We start from the raw sequence: 27,661 nt of genomic DNA, 5'->3' as shown, positions 1-27,661 counted from the left end.
TGAGGTATAATGCACAAAACATATGCAGAAATACTGTTTACAAGCAAATTAAGAAATGTTAAGGGAAGTGTAAGATTGAATAGTCATGAATTTTTTTTTTTTTTTGCATTTCCCTTCTCTGAAATCCAGGTGTGTGGCTTATTCGAGGGTGAGGGGTACTAGAGTAAATACAGTATTTTGCCATTTTACATTTCTTAAATTATTTTAAATTACCTTCTGATCCTTTAATGTTTGATCTGACTCCCAAGTATTGTGGATATGTGACCAGCCTTTCCACTTGATGAGGTACTGTGTTTCACATTGTTCTGAATCCTTTGGATCACAACCCTCATTTGGATCCCCATTGTCTTCAACAGCATATATTGTAGTATTAGCACCAGTTGCTGAAAGGATAATTTTAAGACATAAATAACGTAGTTCCTTAAATGTTCATATAACAAAACGAAACAAACAAAACACTATAAAATAATACAAAACCAGTACAGTTGCTTACTTCTAATTCTCTGCATTTCAAAACAAACTCCCACTACTTCTTCAGGGATGCCATGTATTCATAATTTCATAAGTGGCATCATTTCCATTCATTATTTCATTGCTAGCATAAGTTATGGATCCATCACAGTCAACCACTTCCATTACACAGAAAATGAATACAATGGATTGTGGGAATTGTGATGAAAAACAGAATGCAGATGACCCACGTGAGACTTGTGTAGACATGTGTGTATGTAAAAAAAATATAGTTTTCCAGTAAAAAAAGTTATATTAGAAAATATTTTCTCTTCAAGTATGGTCACAGACAATTCTGGGTTGCAACAGCCCCACTGCAATAATTAGTTTGAATGAAAGAGCTGCCTTGGCGCCAACCTGAAAAGGTACAACTTTGAAATCATGAATGGTTATGGTGGTAGCCATTTTCTGCTAGATGATGAATTTGCAATTGGCTTGACATGCAGGAATTACAACTTTAAAAGGGGGTTAAAATGGTTAAGAAGGGTTAACATCTTGCTCTCCATTTTTTAAAAACTTTTACTCACTTTTGATGTCTTAATTTTTCACACCATAAACAACTCTGAAAGGATAGAAACAAAACTTAGGATTCAACCACTTGTAAGAATGACCTTTTCCACGCTTTTAGATGTGATTTCTTCTTTTACATGAGCATAAGGAATGGTAAAATACATTAATGTAAACTACTACCAGAAGAATTGACATTAATTATAAACAAGATCTTCAGGCAGATGGTGAACATAATTTATACTGCTTAGCCATATTATTCTATTGGGGCATTATGTGATACTCAATACATACGAGTACATCAAGAAACATGTATTAAGCCTAATAGCAAATCTAATAGTACATTGTTGAAATTTTAATTCATAACAATACAAACCTCCTTTTTTCCCAATTCTTAATGCTAACACTCTCTCTATTGTTTCTGCATTGTCTGGTTCGGCTGGAACCTCAGGTTGCTGACCCCAGTCGACTTCAACCAAGTCTTCAGAGCCTGTTTTATCGTCATCACTGGCTTCCTTGTAGCTAACTTGTGTTCCACCTCGTCGACAACTGGCCCTATTATAAACATTAATGAAACTTGCTTTACCAATAGTACACAGTGTCATATTAATAAAACTGAGATTACTCAAATCTCTTAAATTTTTGGAACATGTACTCCATTTCATACACATAAAAAGGCTAAGCACCTGCTCACTTGATATGAATGAAAAACTACGCCTTCTCAAATATACATGCATGGATTGATTGAATCAGGTTATTTAAGTCGCTCTTCTGCCACTTCTGGCTAATCATGACAATGAGGATGGGTGATGGCATGATAAAATTGATGGACACTCACAAAGAACACCCAAGCCCAGACCGGGATTTGAACCTAGCACCCTTTGAGTTATAGTGTGCTGTGCTAACCATTCTGCCAAACACATGCAGGTCTGAGCATCTCTCGAGATAAAAAAAATGGTGATATATCTATGAAAAAACTCTACATTGGAAATTATGTGAGGAAAGGCTTTATTCAGTGAAAATGGAGCATTTGCTCACAAACATTTTTAAAATCTAATACACCGCAATATGCAACAAAACAAACACACACCTTTATTTATTAAAAAACAACAACTTTAAGGCCAAGGGGGGGAGACCAAGATGTCTGAGAAAAGAGAGGAGTGGTGGAAGACCAGGAAACAATGGAGAGGCTTGACTTCCATGCTGACGGAGCCAGAGGCAGGAAACGGTGAAGGATGATGATGATTCACAAAAATGCATGACTTTCAATTGCAAAGTGAGGTGAAAGAGTTACGAAAAATATACCAAAAAGGAAAAATGATGAGTGAAGTAGGGAGGCAGAATGAGGACCTTTTTCATGTGATTGCTGGATCTTCTTTCACTGGTATTGGATGGCACAACACAGCAGAAAATAACTTTCCATATTGTGAGAACTCACACATACTCCCAAACTCTCATTCACTCACACATACACAAACAGTACCTACGTCCACTCACAAATATTACCATACTAGCAACCAAATATCTCATCCTATCCTAACTAGAAACCAAGCCGATATGGTTGATAATAAAGTGTAAATTCTTCTCACTAATAATAATAATAATAATTTTAAAAAAATCCTTACCTCCGATTAGCATCTGCATCACTTTCAAAACTTGATTCATCAGATGTCTCGCTATATCTCTTCCTTGACCTTTTAACTTCTTTCTTCCTTGATGGAGGTTTCGTGGGTTTTCTAGAGGACCTACTTGAGTGCTTCTGTACTCTATCTGAGTCATCTGATTCAGAGTCAGAAGATTCGGAATTGTACGTATTGGAGCTACAATAAAAAAAAATTATCATCACCAAATGAAGAAAACAAAACATTATACAATAGAAGAAGGACACTTAATGTAACTTATAGAAGACATCTGGTACATCATATGTAATATTTTTTAGAGAAAGACTGATTTCTTATGATGGAATGCTATGTACAGGGTCTTGTTAAGTAACTTGATGGTACAATGTAAGAGTTATTTTCTTGTAGTTTACGATTACAAGCATAAGAAAACAGTTTTTCGTTGTGACGTTTCAGGAGAACACACTACACTCCCTTCATCAGACATTTATTTTTATTTTGCCTAAAAATACAGTTATAAAAATGGTTAGCAATTTTTTAAACAAAAATAATCAGTTATATAATGGATGTTGTCAATGTTACAGTGTTGTAATATAACAACCTAACTGTGAAAAGAAGCAGTCTGTTTTATTTTTATTTCAGATAAAAAAATTTGATCACATTTTTTTAATTTAAAATTATGAATCCCAAATATCATCAGGTAATTCAAAGTCGTCATTGTTTTCACAAAGTTTCTTGATGTTTTCTGTTACATTAAATTTTAAAGATGGTGGCTTACTCCATTTGTGAAAAAGAAAACTCCATACTGGATCTATGTTACCATTTTCATTATTTAATTTATTCCAGTGTTCTTCTGCAATGAACGAAGCTTCCCAGACATTCAACTCCGTGTTTCCCATCAACCCTTCTCTTTTTAATCAAATGCTTCTCTTCGATGATGTGAGCTGACAAACCTTTTCTTGGATTTAGATTTATAATGTCCAAATCATGTTCATGCCATCTTATTGCCAATTTTCTTGCTGTTTGTCCTACATAATCCTTTGAACATGAACAACTTATATTATATATTCCTGTGGTTTCCACATCTGGTAGAGAGTTTCTAATTTTCAATTCATTAAATGTACATTCCAAACTTCTTGGTGATCTAAAAACAATTTTGAAATTAAATCTTCTAAAAATTTTTGCAATTTTATGTGAGAATCCCTTGTGGAACGGAATGCACACAGGGAGCGTGTGTTCTCCTGAAACGTCACAAAGAAAAACTGTTTTCTTATGCTTGTAATAAGCGTAAACTACAAGAAAATAATTCTACAATGCAAGCAATGCGTATATACAAGAAAAGCTACAATGTAAGAGACCTGTACAAAAGCAAATACGAAATAAATATAACAGTATTGGGATGAATCTGGATAAAATTAGTAAATACAGTCATAACTGGATTAATCTTACCCAGGATGGGGACAAATTGAAAGGTTCTGTTGCAGGGACTGAACAGATGCAAATCACAGTGGCAGCAGTTTTTCCTCCATCTTACTAATCTACAGCACTGATTTAATCAAAATTTAATGGAGTATATGCAGAAGTCCCTAGGTCTGCAAGGTTGTTATTTAGACAATTTCATTTTGATCACATTTCATGTATTTTCCGTTCATTTCTCTGCAACAATGTTCAGTACTGCAGGTATTCCTCTATCCTAGATGCAATAACCTATGCTCATGAAGGCAGTGATTGTGTGAAATTGACTGATATAATAACAAATAGAGCAATGCAGAAACACAGAATTTTCCCTACATTCATACTGTAGGTAATAGATGACTTCAAGTTATTTTATTAACATCAAAGAAGTAGTAGAACAGACCATCATACTCATGGCAGCACTAACCATCTAATACATATTAAACATTAATAAAGATTACAATTAAGGCTGTCAATATTGGTTGGAACTTAATCACCGATAGCAGCCAAAACATTTCTGGGGTCTGGAAATCTTAATAAGAGTCCAAAACAATGCCACAGGATACTTTCAGGGAGTCTTAAATATCCAAGGAAGTTTGAAAATTGTATAATTCTCTTTATTTTTGCAGCAACATTGTGAGGAGAAATGGATTTTGTGATTAAACGACTGACTCACGTGGAATTAAGAACACTTTAAAACAACATCTGGTAGATTTGCTATGTTATAGTTCTAATGTAAAAACAATATAATAAAATGTATTACTATTGTCAACAACTTTAGCTTATTACACTTTTCAAGTATCGGGTTCAGTATTGATGGGAATAAGTAGAGTTTCAGTTTAAAGTGGTATGGGCCTAGCTCCAATTACAATATTAAATATATTGCAACTAAACATGTCAAGTTACCAGAAGTTTGCTTTTAAAATATTCCTGAAGACATTGTTGCTGAGGTAACAAAACCATTTCTTCAAATATACATACTTCCACAAGAAACAAAAAAAAAAGTATTTAGAATCCACTCTGTAGGCTATTTTCATCAAGCGAGAAGTTAACCGCACGTTTAGAAGTAAAAAAAAGAGATTACTTGAAAACCAAAATTAACGAAATTGAAACAAACAGCAAAAATAAAAATATCAGAGATTTATATAAAGGTGTAAATGAATTTAGAAAGGGGTGGCAACTTAAAGTAAACTTGATAAAAGATAAAGACGGTGATTTTCTAGCTGACCCAAGTGATATTCTAAATAGATGGAAGAACTACTTTAATGACCTTTTAAATGTCCATGTAGGAGATAAATCAGAAGTGAATGAAGCACACACAGCAGAACCTTTAGTTCCAGAACCCAACTTGACTGAAGTTAAAGATGCTATTAAAAGGCTAAAGAATAACAAAGCACCTGGCATTGATTTAATACCAGCTGAGTTAATTAAATATGGTGGAAATTCATTAATGTATCAAATTCATAAATTAATCTGTTTAATATGGAATAAAGAAGAAATCCCTCAACAGTGGAAAGAATCCATAATTGTTCCTGTGTTTAAAAAAGGTGATAAAATGAACTGCAATAATTACCGTGGAATTTCTCTACTCTCAACAACATATAAAATATTATCTAACATTCTTTTAACAAGACTAACCCCATATGCTAATGAAATCATAGGTGATTATCAATGTGGATTTAAACGTAACAGATCAACTACAGATCAAATTTTTCACATCAGACAGACACTTGAAAAAAAGTGGGAATATAATCAAAATGTCCATCAGCTATTCATTGATTTCAAAAAAGCATATGATTCAGTCAAAAGAGATAAACTATATAATATATTAGTTGAGTTTGGAATACCTAAGAAGCTTGTTAGTATGATAAAAGTATGCACCAGTGAAACAGTAAGTAAAATTCGTGTGGGTATTAATATGTCTGACAAATTTACAATTCATGATGGGTTAAAACAAGGAGATGCATTATCTCCATTGCTCTTTAATTTTGCCTTAGAATATGCTGTTAGGAAGGTAAAAGAAACTAAAGAAGGACTAAAATTAAATGGTGTGACTCAGTTGTTAGCATATGCAGATGATGTAGACTTACTGGGGGATGATGTGAATACAATTAAGAATAATGCTAAAATATTTTTCAAAACTGCGAAAGAGATAGGTTTGGAAGTTAACAAAGAGAAAACTAAATATATGCTTACAGGCCGAAACCAAGTGTTAGGTAATAATCAAAATCTAATTATTGATAACAACTCGTTTGAACCAGTTTCCAAATTCAAATACTTAGGAGTAATATTAACAAATGAAAATTATATTAAAGAGGAAATAAAAAGTAGGCTTAATTCAGGAAATGCATGTTACTTCTCTCTTCATAAACTTTTGTCTTCTCATTTAATATCTAAGAAACTAAAAGTTAAAATATACAAAACAGTAATTTTGCCTGTAGTATTATATGGATGTGAAACTTGGTCCCTTACATTGAAAGAGGAACATAAATTGAGAGTATTTGAAAATAAGATCCTTAGGAAAATATTTGGACCTAAAAGGGAAGAGGAGACAGGTGAGTGGAGAAGGTTACATAATTTAGAACTACATAATTTGTATTCATGTCCAGATATTATTAGAATAATTAAAACAAGAAGACTTAGGTGGGCAGGCCATGTGGCACGAATGGGAGAGGAACGAGGAGTTTACAGGATTCTTGTTGGGAAACCTGATGGTAAGAGACCTGTAGGAAGGCCAAGACGAAGATGGAGGGACAACGTTGAGATGGACCTACGGGAAATCGGTAGGGATGGAAAAGAGTATATAGAACTTGCTCAAAATAGGGAAACATGGAAGGCCTGTGTTGCTGCAGCCATGAACCTTCGGGTTTAAGAAGGCTAGAGAATTAGTTAGTTAGTTAGTTAGGCTATTTTCATCTTTTTTTTTTGTAGCACTCACCTTCTAGATGACTTTCTGCTCTTTCTTCTCTTTCCCTTATCACTGGAATCACTTTCCGCTACTTTCAGTCTCTCAGGTTCTTTCCTAGATCTGCCTGATCTACGAATTCCGTACACATCAGGATTTTCTTCCCAGCACTGAAAGAATTTCAACATGACAAAGCAAACTGCAAAACACAAACTTAACATGAAACTTAAAATTGCGACCGAAAAAGAAAGAATAATAATAAGAAACCTCTCCAGGGAGCATACTTTTTTACTGAGACAAAATTAAGATAATTTCAGATTTTCCAGAAAAATTCTCCCTGATTGTGATAGTTGCAACATCCCAATCAGCGGCAGGTTTGGTCATTGAGGACAATTCTAAGACATTGGAATACCTTATGGTTTGGAGACATACTACGTACAAATTTCAGTGAAAACTGCAGCCTCGACTAATGCCCGAACCTGGGTCTTTGGCATACTGTGCCATTGCTCTACCAACAGAGCTTTCGAGCTAGCCCTGGTTTCACCTGATTTTTCACTCTTGCTGTTTTACCTGCATGGAATAGACTGGCAGTGCTACCACCACAAAGGAATCTGTTGCCCTTGATGTTATTGGTGCCTAGTTTCTCCCAATTAATTAACTAATTGCCGATTAATACCCAAACATTCATTATTTCTACTCGTACATGAGTGATAGCCAATGTCAAGGTTTAGTTGCATGTGAGACAGAATGATACTAGTGTATAGATATGTTTCATGTGAAGTTAGACAGCATGTCTCTGAAGGCAGAGGATTAATGTCTTTATTGCTTCTGGTAATTCATAACTTGGCTACCACTCAAGAGCGACTGAGATCAACAGTTTGGTAATTCCTCATCTTTGCCCCTGATATCTCAAGTGGCTCCCAGAGAGATCTGTGAAACACTGGGTGACAGAAACTGCATATGATACAACAATACACTGATCATAATGATCAGTGCAAATTCATGTGTTTGATACAAAAGATCAAATCTGTTACACTTAACAATAGGTGATAGTCATTACATTTTTATCTCTTGGGTTATTCGTGATCTACGCAAAAGCCATGAATGAATATACATTATATATCACAATACACGGTCCTGTTCTATGTTGGACTAACATTTTTATGCATTATTTCATATTATAAGCAGTCCATTCCTTTTTAACAGGAGGTTTAACAATATGAAGATGTTTGTGAACTGCCACTGCATGTAAAAGGAAGAAATGTACTCTCTATAATATTTAGTAGTGAATAAAATACATAATGCTTTATTTTAGAATGAGGTGTCACTGTAACTAAATTTTCTGCATTCTGGAACAAAATTCAAGTAGAATTCATATTTGATTAATGGAATTCAAGGATGCCTCAATCAGTATGCACCCTGCTAACAATTATATCCACATAAACATTGTATAAAAATAACGATAAGACATCCAGCCATTGATAATGAATGACTTGATAGTACAAATAATATCAGTATTAAGATTATGCTTGCAAGAATTACAAAAAAATACCACAGCAAAAATAAGATTGGGTATAATCAAAGGTTCTTGGAAGAAAGAAAAAAAAAGGATAACTTGTTTTACTGCAGCAATGAATGTTGGTATGAGCTGTGTTTTTTATGTTGCAGTAGGAGACCTTAAATGCCAACAGAAATTTTTTTTAACATCTTATACTTTCTATTCTGAAGCACACTGATATTATGATGAGATTTTATTCTTAAACAATGAAAACAATACATGTGACAAATGATAATACATTCACCATCCCATTTTCTTCTAAAGGTTTCTATCTTTTACAATTCTGTAATTTTCTCTAAATTTTCCAGAGGAAAAATAGAAATAATCAACTTTCAGTTGCACCTAATTACTTCTAAAATGGATACTCACAATGATCTTATATGTTATGAAGTTAATTACATTAGTTAAATTAGTGTACATGAAATCAGAAACTTGACCATATTCTTCAACTGATGCACAAGAAGAAAAAATTACACCATCACAACTCTGAGAGCTAGTAGGAGCTGCATCGGAAATGATTAGCATCACGAATTTTACTAACTGTTTGAACCATCATACACTCACAGCACAAGCTTTGGCACCACTTTTTTTCTTAGTCTTTAATAATATCCTGTGAAATAACTACACTTTAACGTGAATAACTACATTTTCATACTCAAATATCAGATATGTGATAACATAGCTTACTAGCAATATGTGCAGACAGGGTCTCAAAAAGCAAGGATGATCTACATGCTCTACAGCTATAGAGCATTTTCAAGCAGTGACTAAAATCTGATGTGATATCACTCTAGTAAATTACAGGGTGTCTGATAGCAGACATAATTTCTGTCCCCTTAGCTCATTTCGTCCCACACTGTGGCCATGCGGTCTAAGGCTTCATGCTTTGGGCTCCAGCTACGGGGCACGTGCAGGTTCAAGTCTCTTGGGGGAGGCGTAATAACTTTTCTCCTGAGATTTTGGCCTGTGAATGGGACCGGTGGCCACGGACCATCTTGAGGAAATAGGGAAGCTACAAACGAGTAGGGTAACCCAGTCACCAAAACCTACAATGACTAGGGGTTCATGGTGCTGACCACACTTCACCCTGTAACTGGTTGGATGATATTCCACCTCGGCAAGTGAAAGTGTGGCTGGCGGTCAGTATGTAGGACCTGGCCCTCGTGGGCTGTTGCACCAAGGGTTACGTTCACTCATGTCGGTGAAGCTGCTTATAAAATGATTTGTTGTTTGGGAAGACTGTGTAGTAAAGTATTAACGAGTTGTTTCATGAATCCCATGCATTATTACAGAGCGAGCACACGACAATGACAAGTTAAGTGAACCTAATTTCACAAAGAACCATTGTAGTGAGTTAAAAACATTCTTCTTGCAGGTTTAGTTCATTATCTTTAAGAAATGTGGTGAATGTAAAAGCTGAGTTGCCAAATATATATCTAATGCCATTATTGGTGAAGAGAACGATGCTTAGCACAAATTTCATCCTTATTTCTGCATAAGAACCATCATTTATAGTCATGACTTGTGTGTGCACTAAATAAATTCAAAGCTTTTAATAAAATTAACTGAAACAAAAGTTTTATGACAGAAACATGTAGCATATCAGACACCCTATAATACTCGTCTTCTAGCATGTATAGTTACTACAAATTAACAAAAAATCTAGCTTTCACATTCTAATCGAAGAAAGTTTTGCACTTGCAAAAATTAAGTATGCTTCACGGCAAATCTGTCCTTCAAAAGGTTGAGACGCTTTTTTCTAAGGCTTTAATCCATAATGTAACTTTCACATTGTTCCTTTACTTAGATAAAACAAAAGTTTGTTTTAGAATATACCTAGTAGATAAGGCATATGAAGGTTGGCTTTTATGAAATTCGCAGCAGTTTTATTTATTATGGATTAGTTGTACTAGGGATGTTCAATATATAAGTTTCCCTGTGCTAAGGGTGTTCTGCTGATGGACATTTTGGAGCGAGGAAGAAAAATTAATCCTGACCGTTATTGTCAAACATTGGATAAACTGAAAAACGCAATTCGACATAAGCGACCAGGTCTCCTATCAGCTGGTGTCATTCTTCTTGACGATGACGCTCGCCCCCACTCAGCAGTGCAAACACAACACAAAATTGAAGAATTGGGGTGGGAACGGCTGCCCCACCCTTCATACAGCCCAGATTTAGCGCAGAGTGATTTCCATCTTTTTCCGGTGTTAAAGTCTGAATTGCAAGGTTACCGTTTCGAAACAGAGGAAGAAGTGAAGCGTAATGTGACAATAGTGCTCAATAGCCAGAGCCCTGATTTTCTTGCAAAGGGTATGGACAAATTGGTGCAACGGTGGGACAAATGCCTGGATCTCTATGGGGATTATGTGGAGAAGTGAGGAAGGATCTTCCTACACATGTATGTATAGTTTTCTAATGTATCTTAAAAATATTCTTTTTTACAGCATAGGGAAACTTATATATTGAACGACCCACGTATGATTAACACACACACTTCATCATGTTTATACATGTTCAATTTCGAAAAAGCAAAATGAAATGTATTATTGTTACTAACTCATTTGGTACAATCCCATACCCCAACATCTCCCTTTACCACACCAATCAATTGAATTAAAAATTAAACCTCAATGCATTATTTTTCTTTTGATTACTTGGCACCAAGCATGCAGTTGCCCACTTGTCCTTAACACATATATTATACATACATGCAACATACATAAAGCAAGAGACCAAAGCCAAATGCTGCCTACTTTGTAGTATTACACCATGAATTAGAGGTAGGCAAATTAAACCGTCTCATGTGTCCATTATTTTAAGGCACCTGTACAAAATACACAAAAATTCCAATATTATGTATTATTAATATTTGCATCACATGTATACCTTTCCAATCACATAAAATACACCACAACCGCCCCTAATGGACATATAAGACATAGCCAAGCCAAATGCATACAAACAAGGAAAAGTACAGGAAAGCGATTGAAATGAGAAAAGCAGCCGAAATCACTAACTTCTTTCATTTTTATTCTTGTGAATCTTTATTCTCGCATGATGGCCTACCTCTAACTTTGTTGCAGAGTCCTTCTTTACCTGCTTAATATCTGCAAGTCGTTCTTTCTTTGGAGTCTTTGTACTTTCAGAGTCAGTTTTTGTGTCAGGACTAGAAACTTTTTCAGGTGAGGTCTTTGAGGGGCTGTCTGATCCAGAACCACTCCCAGAATGGCTTTTGGAGTTGGATGATCCAGAGCTACTAGAATCAGAGTCGCTGAAATACAAGCCGAAGAATGTAATATTAGACATGCAAACCTAGTTTATTACCAAATTTTGTCAAATACACTATACAGTTAAAATAATCTAAACAAAAAAGTCAAAAGTTATCATAGGATTTTTACAGGCAAGAATGGTACACTAGAATGGTACACTATGACATCCTCTCCTGTCAGAACATTTTAAATTGTGTATCTGTCTTTTCGAGATGTTTTGAATTTATGGAGAAAATGTGTGTGTGTGGTAATGAAACAATGAAATGGAATGAGGTTTATAATTTTCATCATCATTGCTTTTTCTACCTTTCTAAGCTAATCAGGACAATGAGAATAAATGATGAACTAATGAAATAAATGATAATACAAACAGGCCCTATCCAGAATTCGAACATAAGACCCCTGGCATTTGTAACACAATGTTCTAATCACTCCACCATAATTCTTGTTCTACTGTAGGAATATTAAAATAGAAAAATTAAAATAATGCAGTGCCAGTGGTTTTTCTTTGTAGATTGTCCATACACATGGATTGAACCAAAATATTCATAATTCTTAAATAATGTCATTAAATTTAAATCTTACATGTTTCTCTAATATTATCATAATTTGTACTATGGCTGTGGCTGTACCCTCTGTTCTGCTTTCATTGAAAAAAACCACAGTGCAATCAGTGAATATGTTTTCCCTTATGTAAATCACTTACCAATGATTTATGCATTTTACCGTATCAGTGAGTATGAAAGGACTGTTGTGCATGTAAGCTATTACATGCTAGTGATGTGTGTATATATATAGACAATGTTCATATACAGTTTAAAGAGTACTCCAGCTACCTACTAGCCAGCCCCCATGGCAGAGTGGTTAGCACATTGCGCTACAATGGCAAGGGTCCCGGGTTCGAATCCCAGCCTGAGCATGGATGTTTGCAAGTTTCCATTCATAAATTTCATCATATCATCACTCATCCCCATCTTCTCAAATTAGCCAAAAACGGCACAAAAAGTAAAGTAAAATAATCAATCAATCAAGCTATCTACTGTCAATTAACCATCAGAGAGTAACTTACATATTGTTTGCAAGTTATGGTCAAATACTGATTTGTTGAAACAAAATATTGGAAAAATTAAGGTATGGTGGATACATTACCCATTCTATATTTACTAGCTCATTTATGCACACAGTACTTCAGCACATTATAGCTATATTTAAGTCAAACATCAAACCTAAAAATATTATTTACCTTGTCTTTAGCACAATAGACACTGAAATTAATAATCACATGCTATTATGAAGTGAACATTGATAGTGAACAGGCCCACCTCATGTCACTTTTGCTATTATAAAACATCAAACAACCCCATGATGACCCAAGTGAATAACCATGTCACAACAGTGTACCTAGTGGCAAATACAGACCTTTGTGCACTTGAGTGCCATAAAATATCAAGTTCAAATAATTGTAATAGAGGCCAATATAGATGTGCAAAGCATATTTCAGTTGCTTGAGTATATTAGTGTAAAGTGTGTCCAAAAAGTCTAGGAAACTAGACTTTGGGCAAATGTAAATTTTGTACAAAAAGCTACAGACATGACTTTTGTACTGGGTATTAACTTTGTCCATACGGCTATTTTTTTTAAACATTAAACAAGAAAATGATTCTGTGAACGAATGTTGGCCCTCCAATGGAGTAGTGGGAACGTTGTTGCTTTGTGATAAAGGGGTCCCAGGTTTAGATACCTGGTGGAGGTACATTGCACAGTGGTTCGGATCCTACTTTAAAGCTCTAGGTCCAGTCCCGATTAGCCTATCTGTGCATAAAGTGGACTTAAAACAACAATTCAGTTCAGCTCTACATGAACGTTCAGTACAAGGAAAGTTACTAAGGTGTAGAAGAGTTTTTGTATGAAGTAAAGAGAAACATGGATAAAAGAGAACTATAGAGTTGTTGCAATAATTTTCGATGTGGGTCATTCCATGCCAAACCATCCAATGGTGGTTGCATGACCATTTTAGAAAAAATTCATTTTTAGTACATTGGTTTTGATATCTAGAAACATGTACAAATCTATGTTCAAAAAAAAATATTGTCTTTAGTTCTCCTGTGGCAGAAATTTTTCCAACATGGCGCATGGCTTTTCTTTGCTCATGTAGCAGTATACAGAAACCTTAATATCTCAAAAACCATTAAAGCTGGAGACCTGCAACAAAATTCATTTTGTAACTAATGAAGTATACTTCCTATGATATTCAGGTATGTTTTGCTTGAAATTGCATCGCAAGTACGACAATTATGGTGGAAAATGGGGTAACAATAGTTAAGCCCGATTTTTTTAATGAAGGGGGGTTTAGTCTAAGACTTGATTTTTTTCATGTGTAGACCTACCTGCAGGGTGTCTGTAAATAAAATATCAGTACTTAGAAATGCACCCCTTTTTTACAGCATGGGCTCAAACATGGCCGTTCATTGAATTTTAACAGTTTTCGGGGTTAAATATCTCAGATGGGTGCCCTTTAAAAATTCTGAAATTTGGCACATAGGAAGGAAGCCCTTCATGAACCTAACTCACAGTAAAAATCTCAACTTTTAGATTCAACTCGTTTTGGTCAATATGAGGTAACGTATGTCACCTAATTTCTGACATTGCAAAGTAAGGTTAAACTACATCCCATACTTAGAATAATGAAGTCTTTTCTTTTTCTTTTTTAAATTTGGGTGAAATAAAGGCTCAGAAAATATAGTAACATAAGGTTTTAATACTTGACTTACCAGAAATTGAAATTACAAGGTATGACAATTGAAAATCTGCGAAATTTCATTGCGAAAGGTTTGATTTATTAGGTACCCACGACCAGTACCCAGTTCAGTTCCAAAACTGAACTTGCCCCTTTTTTTTTATCAATGTAGCAGTACATGCAGCTTAAGATAGGCAGTGGCATGCTCAGGAATTTCAAAAGGGAGGGGAGGGGAGTTACATATACTTTTTAGTATACAGCCCTGTTTTGTGCCACATTATCCTGCCTTTGACGTAATTGTTTATGGAATACTAGGCCAAAGGTATTGGGTTACTGACTCCCACAAACCCCTCCTTGGGCAGTCCACTGAAAGTAGGCTATTTATTTTGGAGTGTCAAAGCTGATAGAATATATTATCTTTTGTTTCCTTTATGTTCCACTTTTTTTTCTTCCAAGAAAAGACATTCGTTGAAATAGATGTGTCATGCACAGCAGAAGATTCAGAGACATGTTTTGACAGGATATGAGGCAAGCCTGGAATCGATCTGTGCATGGACAATCGCTGCTGGCATTCTTCCTTTGCCTAATGTGCCGAGAGTAGTGACTTGTGAATGTCCATTATCTGTGACAGGAAATGGAGTGTTCTGTAATATTTTTAACTGGAGAGGACTGTCATAAATACCCTTTTCGTAAGGTTTCCAAAGACTTAACTAATCTTAACAAAGTCATTGAAAATGATAACACTTCTTAGGTCAAGACTACAGGTGTATGGCTTAGAGACAATATGCAAATACCATTAAATATAGCTTTTTATATGGTAAAGTATGTTGTGATCTTAAGAAGTACCACTTAAAGAAAAGGTTAAGTAAGGTAAGGTAAAAAAAAAAGTGTCAAGAAAGTTAAATCAATATGCCTGATATGTTGGAGTAAAAGTTTCATATGTGGAGAAAGTGACTCACTTAAATGCCAGAATTGAAATCACGTCTTTGTGCCAAGCCAAGGAAAACTAAAGGAAATGCATGAAGTCTGTTCTGTTTTTTATGCATCTCCTGTTTCAAAACTGAGGAGGCTGATTGCAGAAAAACAATAAAGTGATCTTGCTCGAAAAACAAAGAATCCTGCCTGATTCAACAAAGAGAATGAATAGGAAACTGGAGCTGACAATACCAACTGGTCGTCGGTACCTAATAAATCAAACCTTTCGCAATGAAATTTCGCAGATTTTCAATTGTCATACCTTGTAATTTCAATTTCTGGTAAGTCAAGTATTAAAACCTTATGTTACTATATTTTCTGAGCCTTTATTTCACCCAAATTTAAAAAAGAAAAAGAAAAGACTTCATTATTCTAAGTATGGGATGTAGTTTAACCTTACTTTGCAATGTCAGAAATTAGGTGACATACGTTACCTCATATTGACCAAAACGAGTTGAATCTAAAAGTTGAGATTTTTACTGTGAGTTAGGTTCATGAAGGGCTTCCTTCCTATGTGCCAAATTTCAGAATTTTTAAAGGGCACCCATCTGAGATATTTAACCCCGAAAACTGTTAAAATTCAATGAACGGCCATGTTTGAGCCCATGCTGTAAAAAAGGGGTGCATTTCTAAGTACTGATATTTTATTTACAGACACCCTGCAGCAGTGGCGTATGCAAGGGGGGGGGTTACCAGGTTTAACCCCCCCCCCCTTTGAGCTTTTGAAATATTATGGAAAATGCTGTAGAAAAAAATTAAAAATGGCTAATTTATCACAGTCAAAGATCTCCGACAGTAATAATAATAATAATAATAATTTGAATTATTATTCCCATGCAGCATGAAGAAAAACACAACATTCCAAACACAATCTAAGCGGCCGCAAAGTTCAATTTTGCAATTTTTTTTGTTGCGCAGTGACTCTCGCGAGAATTGTGAAAATTCCTTGCTTCGTTGCAGTGTGCCGACCTTATTGCAAACGTTCTTCCCGGTACTGATTTCACATCCCCTTGTGAACTCTCAAGTGATGCTGAGTCTACATCTACATCATTAAATAATGTTGAAGAAGTGCTTTGTGAATCACCTAGAAGTGATAAATGTGTTGGAATGTCTATAAACTTACTTTTCAACGAAAACATAGAGTCAGTGGAATTTAGCAACATGTATTCTCGTGCTTCATCATCATCCTGGGCGAGTTCCATAGGTAAAGGTAATGTAAATTCCCCCGTGCATATAGCACCGTGCCATGAAGGCACACGTAGTGGTGTGGTGGGCCCCAAAGATTCTCGATCTCGAACTATTTTTGCAGGTGATGTGATGAGCACCATGCTCCGGCAGCCTACATCCCCCAGGGTTGCTCTCAGATACCCATTGCTATGAGGCTGGGTGCGGAGACAAGGCTGGATAAATTCCAACCAATTCCGGGAATCGAACCCGGATATCCCACGAAGTTGTCAGAGTAGACCAGAATGGCTCTTTGAATGAGTTTCATATTTCGATTACTTCAATAAATTTAATATATTTGCTTTTTATATGGATTTTCTTCACACTTAAAATGTCTCGTTTATCATATACAAATAACCATTGACTAGACAATTATTTTGTAACAAAGAAACAAAGGAAATGTAATTTTGTTCTATTTCTTTCATAAATATCAGCTGCATTAGAAGTAATTAAACTAATTAATTATAAGGATTATTAATTAATTATTATTATAATTAATTAAAGTATAATAAAACAATGGTAATGTGAATTTGTACAAAGTTTTCGAAATAACACCCCCCTTGATGAAATCCTGCGTACGCTACTGCCCTGCAGGTAGGTCTACACATGAAAAAAAAATCAAGTCTTAGACTAAACCCCTTCATTAAAAAAATCGGGCTTAACTATTGTTACCCCATTTTCCACCATAATTTTCGTACTTACGATGCAATTTCAAGCAAAACATACCTGAATATCATAGGAAGTATACTTCATTAGTTACAAAATGAATTTTGTTGCAGGTCTCTAGCTTTAATGGTTTTTGAGATATTAAGGTTTCTGTATACTGCTACATGAGCAAAAAAAACCATGCGCCATGTTGAAAAAATGGCTGCCCCAGGAGAACTAAAGACAATATTTTTTTTGAAGATTGGTTTTGATATCTAGAAACATGTACAAACCTATGTACTTAAAATGATTTTTTTCTAAAATAAAAATTGGTTGATTTGACGTGTGTATTGATGGTCTCTGTGGGTATATGTCAAATTAAAAAAAGAACGATAATATTTTACGCATTTTATGCATTGCAGACAATTTATGGGGTAAATTATGTATGATATTCATAAAAAAGTAAGTTTTTTCAAATTGCAAGGTGTACTGGCAACATTGGTCATATAAGACGGCAGTATGTGTGCCCGACATCTGGTTATGTTATGCAATCAATGCCCAGATAAAAAAAATGTATCAAACAAAAAGATGGGTAGGTTAAGTAAGATCGGTTCCTTTATACTTCGCACATTTTTCATTTTTACACCTTAGTAACTTTTTCCCATAATGGAGAGAATATTTTCTTGTTTAATGTTTAAAAAAAATGTGCACAAAAGTTATGTATGCCCACAGTCTTGGTTGCCTGACTTTTCAAACACCCTATTTTATCACACTTGAAACATGAAAGCATGTACTTTAGTTTGTAAATAAGTTCTCAACTTCAGAATGCACTCCAAGACTGTTACATTGTGTATCTTCTCATTTTTATATGTTACGTCACTTTTCTACCTCTTGGGTCAATTGCGACGATGAGGATAAATGATTAACAGATGTTATTTATGATGTGATGAGCACAACAACATACATCCAATATTGAAACGTAAGACTGGAAAAGTGATAAGCTCAAGCATGTAGCAGAAGTTTAAGTTGCAGTTTTTCCATATAACAGAGTACTTTTATTTTCATGCAAAGTAAAAAAAGTTATCTTCTCTCCACCTACCTATCTGAGCCAGATCCAGAATCCGATCCCGATCCAGCTCCTGAGCTAGATCCACTTTTGGACTCATTATCTGACCCTGAAGCTGAAGATTTCTTCTCTGATTCTGTCCCTGACTCCTGGCCTGATTCTTCACCTGATGTCTGGAACCAGCCAAAAAATTAAAATCCATAGACTATCTGACAATCAATGTCTAGAAAGTTACATGATGGAAAATTTTCATGTTAATTGCATTCTTTTTACATGAGCTCACACGGATATTCAACATTTCTAGATTATTCCTTTTACCACTCAATTTTATACTATACTACACTTTGCAACCTTAATTGCAATTATTTTAAATAAATATGATAGTAAATGGATCCAATATTAAATTCATGAAAGAACGATCACAAGTAGCCCTTAACCTGGAATTGTATGTAGGACCTCTAGTTTTGTAGCATCAATCAACTTGTGTTGCAAATATTGAAGTGTCAGTTATGGACATGTTTTTGAAGTGTCATGCTACTGCTAGCCAAAAGGTTTTATATTTAGGAATACACTTGATGTGTTCCTAAAAAATGTACAAATGTATTGTAGATTTCTCAGACACTAGTTCTGGTACCTTGAATCCATCTTAATGACTATGTAGTCAGTTTTGTTGCCTAAATGTTATGTATTGTTCACCATGTACTAAATATCAAAATCTAATTTAGAATCCTGATAACAACACATCAGCAAGTTTACAAAGAAATAGACATGTCTCACCTGTAATTAAGGAACACAATATCCTTAGCCTTTGTAACTGAAGACAGAAATATGGCTGCTTAATATCATGACAACAGATGAGGCACAATAACTTTGCCATGTTGATTTCACAGTGAACAACTGAAGCTACCAAATACTAGTTATCATCATTCATAAATGGAAAATATTGTAATTCTAATATCTCACACAAATACACATGTAAAGATTTTCAAGTAAACTCAAAAGTCAATATATCTTGCTTGCAATGCATAATGGGAACTGTGCTGTAGGCTAATTACACTCGCATGATAAAATCTATAGAAAGATAATCACCTGTTGTTTTAACCTACATTTTCTATCAGTATGTTATTTATGTTGAGATTACTTTAGTCTCCTTTTTTTAGAGTATTAAGGTAAACGTCCCTAATTTCGACAATGTGCCTAAGTTCGACAGGGTGTTTGAAAAATCGTAAAAAATAAGGAAACTATGCAATGCAGAAAATCGTGCATGTATCATGGGACAGTGTACAGGTTTACCCCACATCGTGAAAAGGGCGGTTGAACCAGATGAGACATAGCAGCAGTGCGGGAGAAATTATGACGGCACTATTTGCTAACTGTGAAAAATCAATTGATTTTTAGTGTATTTCGTAAGAAGGTAAATTTTCTACGTAAGGTTTTTACCAGTTTTGTGTTGTTTCAAAACAAATTTCAATACTTTATTATTGTTTTAGAGCTGTTTTCTGAGCTTCCTAGTCTGTTGCGGCAGACAAAGGTTGTTCATGTAACAAAATAAGGGGGGTGTCGAACATATGAGCACAAAAATGGATGGTGCACCAAATTTCGACAAGTGTCGAAATTTTCGAAAATACACAATGTTGGGTTTTGATGTGCATTGAAAGGCATTTTGTTTACCATTCATGAAAATACCAGTTTCATTGCCCTACGGCAATTGGAACATTAATCCGACAGGGGGGTGTTGAAGTTTGGTGCCGTGCATGTCGAATTTTGGGACATTCCCTGAAACGTTATTTCTGGGCTTTTTGCATACTTTTTCTCTCTAGTGTCATTGCTATTTTCATGAAATCACTCGTTCTTCCTTTCGTCACTAACTGTGAGGGACCTGAACTATACAAAATTGCAATAATAATACCAAAAAATGTCATGTTATAATTAAGTGTTTATATTGGCTTAATGTGATAAACTGAACTAAAACTCCATGCAAATTAAATAGCTGAATGATGAAAATTTTATCTTGTGCACGATTTTTTAATGTTCTTAACAATTCTGCGAAAATGTTGCAAAATTTGCCTCATTAATGATAAATATTACACAGAACTAAAATTTGGCCTCATACAGTACACGATTTTCCTTGTTCTACGATTTTGTGAAAAATGTAGGAGTGTGTGGGACAGAATATTTTGGGTTGGGGTGGGAAATGTTCCAAATTTCCCAAAGCTCTGGAAATCTCAAATTCTACACGTCATTTTCACTTTAAGTGATTGTTTTTGCATTTCTGGTACAAAAACGAACAATTTTCGTTAAGTTCTAGCCACTTACAATGCAGAAACATCGAGGAACAAAGGTTGTACACTTGAGCCGCTTGATAATTAATTTACATTAAACTCAGCTTAATTTGTTCCTTACTTTAGTTTCATTTGGCCAAGTTCAAAAACCTTCCAAGAAAGCAAAGAGAAAGACTGCCTGCTGTGATTACATCTCCTTAAATGATCAAATACTTTACAAAGGAGGAGGATTGATTTTGAGTTTTAAGTTCACTTTATGCACAGTAAGGCTAATCAGGACTGGACCTTCATCTTAAAGTGGGATCCAAACCATTATGTGCCTGCATTGGGGATCGAACCCGGGACCCCTTGATTACAAGGCGATGACGCTACCACTGCTAACAAAGGAGGAGAAAAAGCATCAAGTAGATGAAGCAAAAGAGCTAGAGAGCTGAAGAAACTTGCTACACAGAACTAGAAGACAAAGAGTTTAGGCAAAAAGGGAAAGAAATGGGTAGATGTGAGTGACTCAGAATCTTCAGATGAAAGTGCACTGTCTTTGAAAAAAGTGAATCTCACTGGCAAGAGGAGGAGTCAGATGAAATGACATTAGAGATTGTCGATGAAAGTGATGTAAAAGAAGGGCATTTCATTTTTGTGGAATTTTTAGGGGGGAAAAGAAATGCATCAAAATTTAATTACGTCTGTGTTGTTCAGGAGATGCTGGAAGATGTAATGAAAGTGATTGGACTTAAGAGTGTTGATGTGGCCAAGAAGGAATTTGTCACCAATGAAAGTAATGTTTCATTCATGTCAGACCCTCAAATTATTGGTCGTGTTGAGTTGCCAGATTTGGTAATGAACGGGGAAAGGGTCAGATATGTTTTTAAGAAAAAAGTACATGTCTAAGAGTTAGGTCTTTGATTTTGAGGACTCACACCTAACTTCAGACAGAAAGTTGTTTTGCATTTGTTTAAAGTTTATGTTAATTAATTATTAGTGTTATATATAATGTTACCAATATCCCAGATACCAACAGCAATTGTTCCTTAGCATCTAGGCTTGGCTAAGTAAATGTTACAGTTAGTCCTCAAAATGTATTTTTTGTTTTTGATACACCATTGGGAATCACCCTGTAAAACTATGTTTCAAAGTTGTAATATAAACGAAATCAACATTTTCAGTGTTTTATTTGCTTTGATGTACCTAGCCTTTGGCATGGTAAGTAATTCATGTTAATATTTGAAAATTTTGTGGAGCATAAAAGAGGGGGGTTAACAACAAATCTTTTTTTGTTCAGTTCATGCCCTGATAAATCTGTAAATTTAGTTGAATACAATGAAATGCCAATAGAAGGACATGACCAGTTATTGGTATTATTAACATCTGCATATTTAGTGTCTGATGTTGAGATATAATGGGGTGTCGAATTTTGGTACACAAACTGTCGAAATTAAGGACAGGGTGTCGAACTTAGGGACATATTGTAGGATTCACTTTTTGATTTTTTAATAATTATGTAACATAACTGTTGGAATGCAAAATACTTTTTGGGTGAAAGTATAATCTTTAAACGTTAAGGCAAAAAAATAATTACTCGCATTTATGAAATACGAAAGCCACTACAAGCAATTAACTGCAAACATTTTCCTTAACCTGTCGAACTTAGGGACGTTTACCTTAACTACCTGATGATCTAAATGTGTATTTATGTCAAGAAATTGGTACAATTGCAAAGGTGGTGTGCAGGGCAGAACAAAAATCAGAAGAGCTACATTTTAGAATTAGCTTTTTAATGCTAAATCAGGATGTTTCCTTGAAAAGCACAATATTCTGTTACAATCTAAAACTTCATACCATAACAGGCCATTCATGATAAATTCACTAAATTGCATAGTGTTACGAACTTCCAAAATCTAATTAACAAATTTGCTGGAATAGAACATACTTTCTATAACAAATAGTGGTAACAGTTTGTTATATCGGAGACACATTAAAATCGGATATTTTCTGTTCCCCATGGTTCGTACTTACCAATTGTGTATTACGGAACATAGTTCAAGGTGTCATTATGCTTTTTACACGAAAACAAACACAATTTTTCACATACAGAGTGATTTTTTTTATTCCTTTCTTCGCTTCTGTAACACACAATATGGCAGGCACATTTTGACTCATGTTGTGGGTATGCAGTGTGTCCAATCTTCTTCACCGAAAAATACCTACTATCGTGTTCGTCACGTGTGAAAATTTTAATTATGCATGAGTAGCTGACGGATAGCCCCACGAACCATTTCCGATAAGGTTAGGTTAGGCAAGCATAGTGAAAAAAAGGGGTTGGAAACACTGACAGGGGCTTACATCATCAAAAGTACGCAGCATGCAGTTCATGTAGCGAAAGCAATGGCAATTGTGCGTCGGTGAGATATTTCTCTTGAAAAATACATGATTTCCCGGTCAAATATATTACACGATGAAAGAAAATACCTCGACGAACGTTGGAAAGCTTGGAGAAACTCATTTCCGTAAGTAGTTTCTTCTGTAAGAATGAAGAAATATGTCTCCAATATAACAAACTGTTACCCAAATAGTTTCTGTGGTCTCTTTCAATGATCTCATGATAAATGTTACACCCTGTAGGTTGATATGGTGGGATGGGAGGGACATTAGCTCTGTAGTAGGATGGTACAGGAAGTTTTATAACAATTTGAGCAGATACTCTTACCATTATTAAATTCTCTAGGGAGTCCCTTTTGAAATGAATAATCATGATAATATCACAAACATGTATGTTCATAATGTGCATGCATGAAACACATGGTTCTCATGTGTGTACCACAAATTTATAGTAATTATGCAGACTCGTGTCAATTTAATAACTTTGCAGACTTATGTACATTTAATGATTTCTGTTGTTTCAGGCATTAAACACTTTCAATAAGATAAAAGAACCTCTTATTAGCAGATCAGGGAAGAAGCACAAAGGCTTTCAAAAAAATTACCTGCATCCTAAATCAATCGATCATTAAAAAAAGTATGGAAGAGATAAATGGTATGGTACTATTTTTAGGTCATATAAAAAATAAAAAAAAGTTAAAAAACTTACGTGAGTGAGTATAAAAGTTTTGCAGACGACGTTTCACGAAGCTACGCTTCGCTTCTTCAGGTCACTTATCAGTATTTAAAATACTTCGTCAAGAACATAAGATTTGCAGACGACGTTTCACGAAGCTACGCTTCGCTTCTTCAGGTCACTTATCAGTATTTAAAATACTTCGTCAAGAACATAAGAAATCCAGGATTAGGTTAAAAAGGGTGATAGGATATGGAATTAAAAATACCTGAAGTTAAAAATGCCATGTAGGCTAAGAAATAAATCTAAATGATGAGTGCCCGTACTACCATATTGAAGGATAAGTGACCTGAAGAAGCGAAGCGTAGCTTCGTGAAACGTCGTCTGCAAAACTTTTATACTCACTCACGTAAGTTTTTTAACTTTTTTTTATTTTTTATATATTTTAGTGAGTAAACGCACAGTTTTCCATAATGGGTATTTTTAGGTCAGAATGTTATCTTAAAAAGATGATACATAACATAATGGATCAATAAAACATGCAAGATTCACAATGTTTGTCTCTTCTAAACCCTTCATTTTATACATACATGACATATTTCTCATACCTTTCTTTTGGCATATTAGGATGATAGATTTTACTTTTTGGGCTACAATATGACCTTGAAATGACCATCAAGGTCAAAATTTTTAATTGCATCCACCTTGATATTTCTGTCAAATCCATGACTCATTGATTTGGTATGGGTGCATTTTATTAACCCTTAACTTGTGATGTGCTTATACTGGAACACACTTTGTGAGGTACGTCTGTCAGAACCCTCTGATGAATTTTTTCACCCCTGCCTCAACATAAATTACCAATTTAACTTTATGATATTGAAGAATAATACATTATGGGTATTAGTGACTGTTTGACAGCAATTAGTGCCAGAACGTAAGTTATATAGCTACTATATTCATTAGTTTGTTTATCTACAAAAAAATATTATACATGTGAACATATTCAATTCACTTGTCGTACTGTCAAAAATATACACAAAAAATAACCTTTTACGATATATTTGGCAACTATTAAGTGCAATTTAAGTACAGAAAGCAAAAGGAGTTCAAAAATATTTTTAGTTTTTCTAATTATAATAGAAGACTGCACGTCACTCGCCATAACGCTCCTTGTGAGGTATGTCAGGTAGACCGCACTTGGCAATAAAAAAAGCTTCACTCCTTACACGCGATAAGCTGGCGAGAAACTGATGCTGTGAGGAGGGCCAAGGACACTATTGCATAAGGTAGATGGAAGGTGGCGACACTAGCTTGAACGAAAGGTGGTAATCTGAAACTTCTAGAACCTCAAGTGGTCTGTGAGACCGCACTTCACAAGTTTAGGGTTAAAATTGCATGGAGGTAAAGTCAGAATTTTGGTTTCTGGCTGGTCTATACAGTTTCATATAGCCTATTCTTTATTTTGGGCATAACTGAAAATGGTGTGTTCTTTATTTTGGGCATAACTGAAAATGGTGTGCTGACAAGATTCCATACTGAAACATTATGAAAGGATTAGCTTCTCAAATCCAAAGTACCTCAAGACAGCAGCAATGTTCCTAATATTATTATATTATCATATTGAACATGCTTTTAGGTACAGGAACTTGAGTAGCATAACAAGGTAATTACAATAACTCAAAAACTATAAAGTTATATTTAGCCACAATTATATTTCTGAAATAAATTTCACTGGATCCATTTTGGTGTTGAACTACTTGCAATTTATTATTGAAAAAAAAACAACACTGAAATGTTCTTTAGCACAGTACACAAATGTGCTTTCACAAATACTTCAGTCTTTAAACTATCAATGCCTTCAACCAGGAGACCTAAACAAAGTGATGCATGGTTGTAATGCTGTCATCTTATAATCTAGGGATACTGGGTTCGATAAATAGTAGATGCACATTACCCAGTGGTCCAGATCCCACTTTAAACTGCAGGTCCAGTCACAATTAGTCTATCTCAGCATAAAGTGGACTTAAACAAATTAACCTTGGATTACCAAGCATTCGTCCATGTTATGATGCATCATTTCTTTTAATTACAACTATTTCCAGTCACTACTGCTTAACAAAAAGTCTGTATTTTCACTCGAGCATGTCCTGGCCTGCAATAAGGAAATAGCAATTTTTGTGCATGCATTCATCTGTCCATATAATCCAATGCACTACAGAGAATGGCCTTATATAATTGTCTTGTTCAAAAGCATGGACCATCTAGCTAATAAATGGTACAAATAGGACTCTGAATACACATTGGCAGGCAGTAGAAGTATATCATAGCATTTCATGTGCATATTTTATCATCCATTATGATATATTATTACATAACACCAGACAAATGCTTAGTAACACTGTTCCTCACAAGAAAGGTTGGTGGGCCAGGGTTAATGGATATTAATGAAAAGAAATACCCCCAAAATCAGTAAATTACTACATAATGAAGCTCGCTATAAGCATAGAATGAGTATGTTCAAGGTTAAAAGACATTGTGATATATGAATAGGCAGGCTCTCATCTCATGTGGAAAATTTGCTCAACCACTGCCACATTGATCATATTTATAGTGAGTATCTTAATTAATGTTAAGATTATCTATTGCAGCATTCCTAATTTTAGTGCCAATGTCGTCACCTTGTAATCAACAGGCTCTGTACCTAGTGGAAATAGATATTTCTTCGGGTACCACTTTAAACTGCAAGTCCAATCCCCATTAGCCTACCTGTACATAAAGTGAACTTAAAATTCAAATCAAATCAATGTTCTATACTGTCAGTGTCATAATGTATTTACTATTCCCTTAACTTTTAATAGTTTAAGTGGTCATGATTCATATTGTGTAATAATAATTGCCACAAATTGTACAGAAGGGCTGGATACTGGGAATCATTGTGGAAGCAAGTGTTGCAAAAAGGGTACTACTTTACTATACCTGAGACACCTGGGAATGATTTCTTTCGCACTTTTTTACATTGGTAACGTACTATTCTGCATTCCGGAACACTTATTTAGGTGAAATAATGGAATTTGTAACGAAAATAATGTATAATTCTTACATTTACGAGTACTGGGTATTGTGCTCTCGTGCAGAAAGCAAATGGCGGCAGCAGCAATAGCACGTCGGAAATAATTTTTTAAACATTAAAAACACTTTAGGAATTTTAAATTGACTTTTTTATTTACTTACGGGGACGAGGTATGCCTACTAGGTTAGGTTAGGCCTGTTAGGTTACGTTCCATTAGCCCTCCTTTCGAAATGGCGGGAGCAGAAATAGCACGTTGGAGAGAGATTTTTGTATAAAACCACATGGATTCGCATTAAAATGGACCAAAACTACATTCCGGAACATCAACAACACTCCAGAAAATGAATTCCGTAAGTACTTTCTCCTGTAAATTTGAAGGAATCTGTCTCAGGTATAGTAAAGTGTTACCGCAAAAAGTACTAATTTGCAAAGTATTACATCAACAAAGTAGTTGGAGGTAATTCCACTAAAACTTAAATGAAGTATGGCAATTTTGGTAGCAAATCATGAAAATGTCAGACTTAGCTACAAATAAGTCTGCCAGCATTGCAATTCAATAAGTTAAAAACAGGACAGGTGTCAACAAATTGTGAGGAACTATAACAGTGCATCTGAATAAACTTGTTATATTTGTATGTCTATGTAAATTGCATTATCATCATTTAAGTCTTTGCGAATTGTCCGTGTGGCCACATTCATCTTATTATTTCCATGAATTTTATAATAAACATAAATTTCATTATGTCCTTTGCAAAATATACTTTATATCAGTAATGCTAGT

The 27,661-nt window shown here is 34.9% G+C and overlaps 1 protein-coding gene across 4 annotated transcripts in view; it reads right to left on the bottom strand.

Moving 5' to 3' along the window:
- Chd1 (chromodomain-helicase-DNA-binding protein 1) overlaps positions 1-27,661 on the bottom strand; it is a 91,755-nt gene that overhangs the window by 51,796 nt on the left and 12,298 nt on the right. For 3 of the 4 annotated variants that reach the window (XM_083139941.1, XM_083139952.1, XM_083139944.1), the window contains exons 2-7: positions 18,507-18,646; positions 11,624-11,828; positions 7,030-7,166; positions 2,643-2,837; positions 1,394-1,572; positions 214-383 (exon numbers count right to left, since the gene is read on the bottom strand). In XM_083139941.1, the coding sequence (XP_082996067.1) occupies positions 214-383; positions 1,394-1,572; positions 2,643-2,837; positions 7,030-7,166; positions 11,624-11,828; positions 18,507-18,646 (1,026 nt within the window). The remainder of the gene's footprint in view (positions 1-213; positions 384-1,393; positions 1,573-2,642; positions 2,838-7,029; positions 7,167-11,623; positions 11,829-18,506; positions 18,647-27,661) is intronic. The other variant, XM_083139948.1, reaches the window with a different exon arrangement.

Source organism: Lepisma saccharinum, chromosome 1, assembly GCF_977018435.1.
Source record: "Lepisma saccharinum chromosome 1, izLepSacc3.1, whole genome shotgun sequence".
Classification (NCBI taxonomy): domain Eukaryota; kingdom Metazoa; phylum Arthropoda; class Insecta; order Zygentoma; family Lepismatidae; genus Lepisma; species Lepisma saccharinum.
Note: the sequence above shows the minus strand (reverse complement) of the source record. Positions and strands in the feature narration are given on the sequence as shown.